Source organism: Jaculus jaculus, chromosome 15, assembly GCF_020740685.1.
Source record: "Jaculus jaculus isolate mJacJac1 chromosome 15, mJacJac1.mat.Y.cur, whole genome shotgun sequence".
Lineage (NCBI taxonomy): Eukaryota > Metazoa > Chordata > Mammalia > Rodentia > Dipodidae > Jaculus > Jaculus jaculus.
The window spans coordinates 35,484,262-35,493,924 of record NC_059116.1 but is presented as its reverse complement, the minus strand read 5'-3'; the positions used below and the strand labels follow the sequence as shown (position 1 = coordinate 35,493,924).

General features: G+C 53.8%; 1 protein-coding gene across 2 annotated transcripts in view; it reads right to left on the bottom strand.

Moving 5' to 3' along the window:
• Positions 1-909: 909 nt before the first annotated feature.
• The window catches only part of Zfr2 (zinc finger RNA binding protein 2), a 35,148-nt gene continuing 26,394 nt past the window's right edge, over positions 910-9,663 (bottom strand). For both annotated transcript variants that reach the window (XM_045134946.1, XM_045134947.1), the window contains exons 12-18: positions 7,867-8,038; positions 7,078-7,216; positions 5,502-5,599; positions 5,266-5,361; positions 4,629-4,740; positions 3,152-3,249; positions 910-1,919 (exon numbers count right to left, since the gene is read on the bottom strand). In XM_045134946.1, the coding sequence (XP_044990881.1) occupies positions 1,734-1,919; positions 3,152-3,249; positions 4,629-4,740; positions 5,266-5,361; positions 5,502-5,599; positions 7,078-7,216; positions 7,867-8,038 (901 nt within the window). In that variant the 3' untranslated portion in view covers positions 910-1,733. The remainder of the gene's footprint in view (positions 1,920-3,151; positions 3,250-4,628; positions 4,741-5,265; positions 5,362-5,501; positions 5,600-7,077; positions 7,217-7,866; positions 8,039-9,663) is intronic.

The following is a 9,663-nucleotide window of genomic DNA, read 5'->3' as shown; positions in this document are numbered from 1 at the left end:
CTCCTTCCTCCCCTCCCTATGAGCCCGGATGACGGTTAGCCATCATCTCTGGTAGCCAGATGGAAATACAGAAATACACAGTGTTCTCTAGCCTGCTGGAGATCTGTGTGAACATATTATCATTCACTAGCCTATGCGTACCTGGCCCGTTTTGACCTGGGGCCACACAGCCAGGCAGACAGGCTTCCTGCTCAGTGTGATTGATGTCATTTTCACTAAGCAGGTCTGGTGTAATGACACCGGACAAGGGCTATGTGGCATGTGAAGGTGGAGGAACCCTCTGGCACAGAGGTTTCAAGAAGGGGAGGAGCTGACAGGAGGGGAAGACAGCACGCACAAAGGTCCTGAGGCAGGACTGATCTAGCTGGTCTTGGGTGAAGGAATGGAGCAGCGAAGCAGGAGGTTTCTAGTGGGGGCCTTTGTTGGATTTGGGGTTTCACTGGGAGTGAAGTCGGGATCTGTTTGGGAGTTTAAGAAGATGGGGAGAGGGGAAACTGAGCTTAAGGTTTCCTGGTAGGTTGGCCAAGAAGGCAGAGGAACCTGGTACTCCCTGGTTTGAGGGGATGTTGGGGGCAAATGGCCTGGAGCCCAGTGGTGTGGACGAGGGGGGCTGCTCCATCCACACTCACTGAGTCATACCTCCCCAGAGAAGCTTTGGGGACCTCCTGATCATCTTACCAGTCACATAACCTTGAGTCCCCTTGAGGCCAGGGAGCTCCTTGAGGCCTGAGGCCGGGATCCGGCTTGTGGGACATTCCCAGGGGCCAGGTACGGGGACAGTCAAGGAAGCCTGTGCCGTGGACATTGGCTCAGGACAGAACCTGGGAACAGCCTGCTGTGTGCAGCCCCCATCCAGGCAGAGGGCCTGGCATGCATAGCCTCCCACACCCCAAGCAAAGGACACACGGGTCACACAACACATGGGCAAATCTTTATTCCCAAATGACCACCCCAATTTCCAGATAGTTCTTCAGAGACATCCAGACACTGAGCCACACGTGGGTATCCCTTTCAATCATTGAGCCATTCTAATCCCCAGCGATCATATCAATTGGGCCACAGATGAACTTCTCTTTCAATGCCATTGGGAAAGACAAGAGGGGAAAGACTCATGGGGCACAGTGGAGAACAACCAGGGCTGTCTGCTGCATCTAGTGTCCACAAGGTGACCACACCTGCCCAAGTCCTTTCAGATGCAGGCTGGTCCTGGCTCCTCTGAGGGGTCATGGGACACAGGGGCCCTGTCTGCAGAAGGCACTCGGTGGTTCTAGTTCGAGATGGGATCCCCTGATGGGGTGAAGGATTCCCAGGGGGTCCAGCCTATGTTCTCACTGCTGGGACAGGGTGGGGTGTTTGTGTGGAGCAGGCTAAGTCTGGGGCCCAGAGGATACCACTCCATGCTTCCTAAGGCCTGTTCTGTAACTCCTTCTACAATCTTCCAGGCCATCCTCTCCAGCCCAGTGAAGTCAAATAAAGATCCACCCACTTCATATAGATGCCACTAGGAGAGTTTAAAGTCACAAGAAGCACCAGTGGAGTCATGAGCCACTGGCATGCCTGTGGACAGAGTTATGGACATGGGAGCCACCCAAGGGGGCTCTTGGTGATGGAGACTGTGACTTCTCTGACGAGAGACACACAATATTTAGATAGACCTACAGGACACAATATAGAGCAAACACCTCTGTCCCATGTCAGGGAGCATCTGAAGCTGGGGATGTAGCTGTATCCAGCTATGGGGACTCTCCCTCCTGGCCCGCTGCGCCCTGCCAACCTCGCTTCCTCTTGCCAGCCTCCTGGGCCTCACTGGCCTCCCTTTTCCTCTTCCGGCCCCGGGCCCCGGGCCTGCTCCGGGGTGGCAGTGGGTCCATGCCCAGGACCTTGTGGATCTGGCGGAAGGCTACGAGACGTAGGGCATGCTGTGACCACAGAGATGAGACAGTAAGGACAAGGCTCAGATCTGCCGTCCCTGGCACCAGGGGCCTGGGCCTGTTCTTCCCTGACTGCATGCTGCTGGCTGGTGGCCTAGACGGGATTGCCTCAAGCCCTGACTAAAGGGGTTCTGAACCCTGCAAGATCAACTCTTCTGGAATGAGCATGGGGCCTGTGAGAATGGAGGTTGTGGGGCTGGGAGGTCCTTTACTTTTGCTATGTAGCTGAGGATGACCTTGAACACCTGTTTCTCCTGCCTCCACCTCCACAGTGCTGGGGTGATAAGAGTGTACCACCACACCTGGTTTTTGGGGTGCTGGAGATGAACCCAGAGATATGTGCATGTTAGGTGAGCACTCTAGCAACTAGGCTGCAGTCTCTTTTTTCCTTCCCTTTTCCCTTTCTCTTCCTCCCATCTTTTCTTTATATATGCCTACTTTTTTTGGAGCCAGCCTCATTAGGTAGCCCAGGCTTGCCTTGAGCTGGTAGTGATTCTCCTGCCTCAGCCTCCCAAGCGCTGGGATCCCAGGCATGTGTCTCTCTCCCAGCTTCTGGCCACTATGCTTATAAAAATGTATCAATGGCCATGTGTGGTGGCACATGCCTTCATTCCCAGGTACAAGGATCACCATGAGTTCAAGGCCAGCCTGAGACTACATAGTGAATTCCAGGTTAGCCTTGAGCTCAGTGATTAAAAGTGCTTTCTTCGGCTGGAGAGATGGCTTAGTGGTTAAGGGCTTGCCTGTGAAGCCTGAGGACCCCGGTTCAAGGCTCGATTCCCCAGGACCCACGTTAGCCAGATGCACGAGGGAGCACATGCATCTGGAGTCCGTTTGCAGAGGCTGAAGGCCCTGGCGCACCCATTCTCTCTCTCTCTCTCTGCCTGTTTCTCTGTCTGTCGTTCTCAAGTTAATAAATAAAAATAAAAAAATTTAAAAAAACACTAAAAAAAGTGCTTTCTTGTAAAGTCTGCCACCCTAGGTTCACTCCCCAAGTACCCACGTAAGTAAATCTGTAAAAGGCTGGGGACACCTGGGACAGTCCTGGCCATCAGCCCTGGGATCTGAGCTTCATCCCCGCCACAGTCATCATTCTAAGTACTGGGACTTGGTGTTGGACTGTCACTGTCCCAGGAAGCTGTCCTACCACCCCAGGCCCTATCCTGTACCCTAACTCTCTGCAGGAGAGGGTGGCTGAGGGTCCCGCACCGGTTCCCTACCTGGGCGCTGACAGTCACGTCCTCACGCTGTTGCAGCGTCATGGGCTCCAGGGCATCGCACGGGTCTTTCTCACAGGGATCCTGTAATCCTGGGCCATCTGAGCCAGGCAGAGGGTGGACATCCTGGTAAGGGTCTCCTGGGATAAGACAGCACCTCTCTGCCCCACTATGTGGGACCTTAGGGGTACTTGTGTCCATGGTGCCAAGCCAAGGGCCACATCAGGCCAGCTTGGGTGACACAGGGTCCCACAGGTCCATATATCCTTTTTTTTTTTTAATTTTCATTTGTCATATTTATTGGTTTGAGAACTTTATTTATTTATTTATTTTTTTGTTATGTGGCCTCGTTGTATAAGATTTCACTTTAGTACAGAATGTGAACCCTCTGAAGTGAGCGATGCAGTGACATGGAGTCTGTGTCCCTGAGTAATGTTACAAGGTCATGATGCAATTGGAATGTGCTAGAAGGGTCAAAATAGAAGGATAGCAATTCATCCCTAGATGAAGGGAAGTCATCTTCATCATCCTCTCTGCTCCTGACAATGATGATCTCTGGTTTACAGAGCTTGAAACAAGGCTGAAGAGATGGCTCAGCAGTTAAAGGTGTTTGTTTGCAATTCCTAACAACCTGGGTTCAAAACCTAAGTACCCATATAAAGCCAGATGCTCAACGTGGTACATGCATCTGGAGTTTGCTTGCAATTGCTGGAGGCCCTGGCATACCCATTCTCCCTCTCTCTTTCTCTGCTTACAAATATGCCATATATCCTTTAAAAAAAAAACTTTTAGAAATATTTCATTTTTATTTATTTATTTGAAAGAGAGAGAGAATATGGGCACACCAGGGCCTCCTGCCCCTGAAAATGAACTCCAGATGCATGCACCACTTTGTACATCTGGATTACATGGGTCCTGGGGAATGGCACCTAGGTTTTTAGGCTTTGCAGGCAAGCACCTTGATTACTAAGCCATGCCTCCAGCCCACACATGTCCTTCCATATGTGTGTGTGTGCGTGTATGCATGAAGCCACTTTGTAGCTATAGGGGCTGACCCTTGACCCTCCTTCCCCACTCAGCACCACGGTCTCCCTAAACAGCCAGGCACACCCTTCTCGGTGGCCCACCCTTATCTCCTTGAGCCAGGAACCACAGCACTTTCTGCTCCTCCTTCAATTGGGAAACACAGGTGGCTTTGTGCATGGCGACACACAGTCCATCAGTGCTGGCCAGCTTCAATGGCACTGGTGACAAGGTGGCAGTCTGGAAGCAGTCTTGGCTTAGAGACAAGACAAACCTCCTATGCCTCCCAGTTTTTGTCCCTCTGGAAGGTAGACATGCCTGCCACTGCACGGAGACACCTTGGTGGCATGGGCTGCAGGCTGCTCTTCTGGCAGGGGAAGGGCACTCATTCCTTAGGTGTGTGCAGATGACGGGGCCTCTGCGGCCCCCATCCCAGCCCTCTGTCCCTGGCACTGACCTGTGAGGAGGGTGCCTGTGGCCACACACTCCAGGACCCGCCGCATGGCATCCCCGGGGCTCAGGGGCCGGGTCGCACTGCTCAGGGCTTTCTCTACCAGTAGCTCCATGGCCTGCCAGGGAAGGTAAGGAGATGCTGTGGTTCTGGGAGGGTGCCAGGGCGGGGGAGAAGGCTGCATTGGGGCAGGGGTTTACATGCCAGAGAGGTATGAGTTGGGTGGGCACCCGCAAGCTCACTGTGAGACCTCACTGCGGGACATGGGTCTGCTGACTGGAGGCAGGGTTCTAAAGGTACGGGGCTCTCCGCTTCAGAGCAGATGGCTAGTGTGGAATGGCCGGACTAGGCCAGGCTCCCCACCCTGACGCCACCAGGTCTAGGCCATAGCCAACCCATTTGCCCAATACGTCTGTATTTGCATGTGGTCTGGACTTTCCCCATCAGGTTTGGGTTTAGGGTAATACTAGCTAACAAGCCTGTAGTCTAAGATTCCCTCCCACAGCAGGTGCCCCATGACACCCTCAGGCTCAGCCCCCTCTTTGAAAGCTCCCACACACCCACTGGGTCTGAGAGAGCTGACTGTGGGGGAGAAGGTGTGACTTGTCCCCACTTGGGATCTCCACTGGCCCCGATACCTTACCCAGGTGGGCAGGGCCCCCCAGGGGGGCAGGCGCCTACGGAGGTCCTGGAGCACCCTGATGACAATCACACAGGGCTGCAGACCGCTGGCTCGGGCCTGTGAGGAAGAAATGATCAGAGGTGTGACCCCAAGGACCAGAGTTGCCTTATGGTCCCTCTGGTGCTCCAGCCTGGGCATGGATGCCCAGAGCCACGTTGGGGTTGGCACTCCATCCCTGTCCACCCTGTGAGTCTAACCTGGAACCACTTGGCATGGCGGAGGGCAGCCAGGGCTTCAAGACACTTCTCCCGGCTCAGGACATCTACCGGGTCCACTGGGGGCTCCTGCAATCCTTCTAGAAGGAATAGGATATGGAGTCCCTGAGCAAGTGGGGAAGCCTCCCTGCTCTGCTGGGTGGCTGGGTCAGGACTCAATCTTTGGGACCTCACTTTGGTTTTTTGAGTCAGGGGCTCACTACATAGTCCAGGCTGGCCCGGAACTTGGGTCCGACTGCCTCAGCTTCCTGAGTGCTGGGGTGACAGTTGTGAGGCATCACGTCCAGCACACAGAACATTCTTAAGGCAAAAGGGAATCTGCCCAGTAGGCCTTAGACCTGTGCTGGGCTCCACAGGGAGACTTTGTCACCCACAGGTTGGGAGTGGCTCAGGTGCAAAGAGCACTGGTTGAGCATGTGCAAAAGTCCTGGCTTCCAGCTCAGCAGTAGCAGAACAAGAATGTTCTTCTCATGCCCTTGTGCAAACCCAAAAGCCTCATGGTATGGAGTGCTGGATCTCTGCACAGTCACCCAAAGTCCTGCAAATAGAGGTGGAACTACAGAGGAGTGTGGGAAGGGGTGTGGGTGACATCTGCCTATTGAAGAATGTTCCAGGAAGAAGGATGGGAGTGTCTTAATCCACCTAGCCAGGCCACAGGAGACCCTGTGTGGAGGAACTGACCACATGAACTCTGGGAACAGTCCCCAGACCTCCTTGCCTGATTCAAGTACAAGAGCATGTTGTTCCTTGTGTGGAGGGACAGATACACAGGTGACAGATGACCAAGGGCTATTCACCTACAGTTCAAAATCTTAACTTTGGAAAAAAACTTTGGTGTTGCCAGGGACTAGCTCACAGGGCCTTTGCACATGATAGGTCAGCACTCTGCGCTGAGCCGTATCCGCGCCCTCTCATTGGGATCCTAGCAGGGTGCGTTACTGTACAGCTGCACTCCCAGCTCCCACATTCTTAGCTCAAAGGGGAACCATGGAAACAGCCACGAGTGCTCTCATAAAGTAAGTCTTCAGTGGGTGTCAGAATAACAGCCCCCCCCCACTCTCCCAGAGACCCCAGTGCGCAGCTGTGTGGTGTTGGCTGTGGCTCTCTTCATTCCCTGTGGCCCAGCCCAGAGCCCTTCTTACTCTCTGGGGCCTGGTGACTCTAGCTTCAAGCCCTGTCTCTGGAACCTGTGTCCTTGATGAGTGGCCCTGAGACCCTGAGGCTGGGTCTGCTGTGGCCCCCATGACATGGGGGTTCCCTGTTTGGGTGCCCCCTGGGTGGGGCAGCAGGGGCCACATGGGTCTGGCAGGTGAGGGAAGGGCACATAGCACTGCTCATGAGGCGGCTGTCTCGAAGACATGGCCTGCACTTTGAGCTAGCGGGCCCTCTGTTACTAGCTCATTTCCTCCACTGTCCCAACCCCATGTGATTCCCCTGCCCCCCAGGAGCCCGTAGTAACACAGACAACTGGCTGGAAGGTCCCTGTTGCTGTGACTTCTTGCCCAGGGCAGAGGTGGGAGTGGCCCCAGGCCTGGAAGCAGATAGGGCCCCACTGCACCTAGCTCCACGGAGGGCTCCTCCCGCATCAGGGGTGAGGTGACAGACACGGTGATCTGGGTCTTTGGCTCCTCGCAGGAAGAGATGACAATGTTGGCCTCAGGGTCCGAGGAGACCTCATACTTGGTTTCAGTCACTATCTAGGTGTGAACATAACACCAGGCTGTTACTACAGCCCAGTATCCAAAAGACAAACTAGACGCAGCACACAGCAGCCTAGATTCCAGATCCACGTCAGACACTGAGCACCTCAATGGAACAAGACCCACATGGCCAGAGAAGGACATTGGTGCCCTCCTCCAGCCCTTTCCGGCTTTGTTTCCTCGAGATAAGGTCTCTCACGAAACCTGAAGCTGCCATTGTTTGGTTAGAGACCAGTGAGCCCCGCAAGTCACCTCTGCACCCCTCAGGACATGGGCACACTCAGCTTTTTACCTGGGTGCTGGGGACAAAACTCAGGTCCTCAGGCCTGCCAGTGAAGCATGTGCTCTTAACTGCAGAGCCATTACCCCAGCACCCACCCCCCTTTTGTTACTTCAGGGTCTTGCTTTTGTAGCCCAGACTAACCTGGCACCTGCCATGCCCCTGCCTCGGTACACAGTGCTAGGGTGGCAGATGTTTTTAGAGTTTAGGTTCTGGGCATGGAGCTCAGGTCATCATGCTTTGGAGGTTAGCACTCCAGCCACTGAGCCGTCTCCCCAGCTGGAGACAGGCACCTTGGGAGAAGACACCCTCCATCCCTCACTGGGAGATCACAGGGCTCCCTGGGAGAAGACGCCCTGTCCCTCACCGGGAGCTCACGGGGCAGCTCCTGGGCGATCCTCTGCAACAGAGAGCGTGTAGGCTTCTTGGAGCACAGCAGTGTCAGCTGCACACTCCGGTCCCCCCTCAAGACCAGGCCCTTGGCCAGGATGCCAACCCGCACAACACCCTTGAGGACTCTTGGTGGTGGGGGCGCCAGGCTGCAGAGACAGAAGCACACTGCCGTGAGGGAAGAGGCACGAGGAATCCCCGCCTGCTACACTCATGAGCTCTGGTCACCCAAGCAATGTGCCTCTGTCTCCTCATCTGTAAAGTGGTACCCAGCCACTTTTTTTGGGGGGCACTTGCTTGTAAGAAATGAAACCTCATATACTGCCCCCAATATCCATCCTTGCAAATAACCTGTTTGACACAAGGGATTTAGTTCTGGCACCTAAAGGGTCCCAGACGAGGCCCCCTGTGGATATCCTTGTGAATGGCTGCCAGCACCTGTGGGCACCACAACCAGTCATCTCTCTCCACGGTGCCACGTCGGCCTAGGACCTGTGCACCCTCTCCTACACAAGCCAGCACCTGGCTCCATGTCCCTGCTGTGTGCATGGTTGGCATGCTGTGTAATGGGGACTGTGGTGATTTGATTCAGGTGTCCCCCATAAACTTAGGCATTCTGAATGCCAGGTTCCCAGCTGATGGAGATTTGGGAATTAACACTTGCTGAAGGCAGTGTGTTGTTGGGGGTAGGCTCATGGGTGTTCTAGCCAGTTTCCCCATGTCAGTGTTTGGCACACTCGCCTGTTGCTATTGTCTGCCTGCTGTTGGCCAGGGTTTGCGTCCACCCTCTGCTCATTCATCATTTTCCCTGTCATCATGGAGCTTCCCCCTCGAGCTTGTATAATAAGCCTCTTTTTCCAACAAGCTGCTCTTGGTTGGGTGATTTCTACCAGCAATGCAAAACTGACTGCAACGGTAAAGTGGTACCGAGAGTGGGGTTGCTGCTGGACATGTGACTGTGTGGCTTTGGCCTTTTGGAGCTGATTTTCAAGAGGAATGTAGAAGGATTTGAAACCTTGGCCTAAGAGATCCCTTGCAGTGCTGTAAATACAGCCAGATGGACTATTATGGTCAGAATTAAAAGACCTGAATGCAGTAAGAACTATGGACTGTGAGGTTTGGTTTATGAGGGTAAGAAAGAGCTTTTCTGGGACTGGGCTACAGTTTGTGTGAGAAGCTTGCTGATATGCCTATGTCCTGAGTACTTGTGCAGGGTTGCTTTGCATAGAAATGAACTGGTGTGAGCAGAGGGATATGGCACAGAAAGAAAAATCTTTGGGTGAACTGCTGCCCATTCACCTGCACTTGAGAGATTACAATTTTTGAGATTGGGCCAGCCAACCTGCATGGGGCAACAGGAAGAATATAGACTCTTTTGGAGGGGTCTGAGTGCTCAAGGAGTGTCCTGTTCTTCAAAGTCTGCTTTATTCCCCTCTGGATTAACAAATCGGCACCCTACCTGGTATTGTGGAGTATAAGAAATGTAGCAAAGAGAGGGTAATTGAGTTTGCAACATGGTCTTGTGTTTTTGAAATGGCCATAGACAGTGTGAGGCAGGCTTGCTGGATGCCTGAATGGAGACCCCATGGGGCCATGAGGATGAACCATGGATTGCAGTGGAGACCCAGTGGAGATGCCAGGACCACGAGGTGGCTGCTAAGGAAAGCTGCCGGCCCCGGATGGAGTTTTCCAGGACTATGAGTAGTGTAGCTGGAGTGGTGGAATTGGAACTCCAGAGACTTGTTGCTGGTTAGAACTATCAGATTTGGAAATT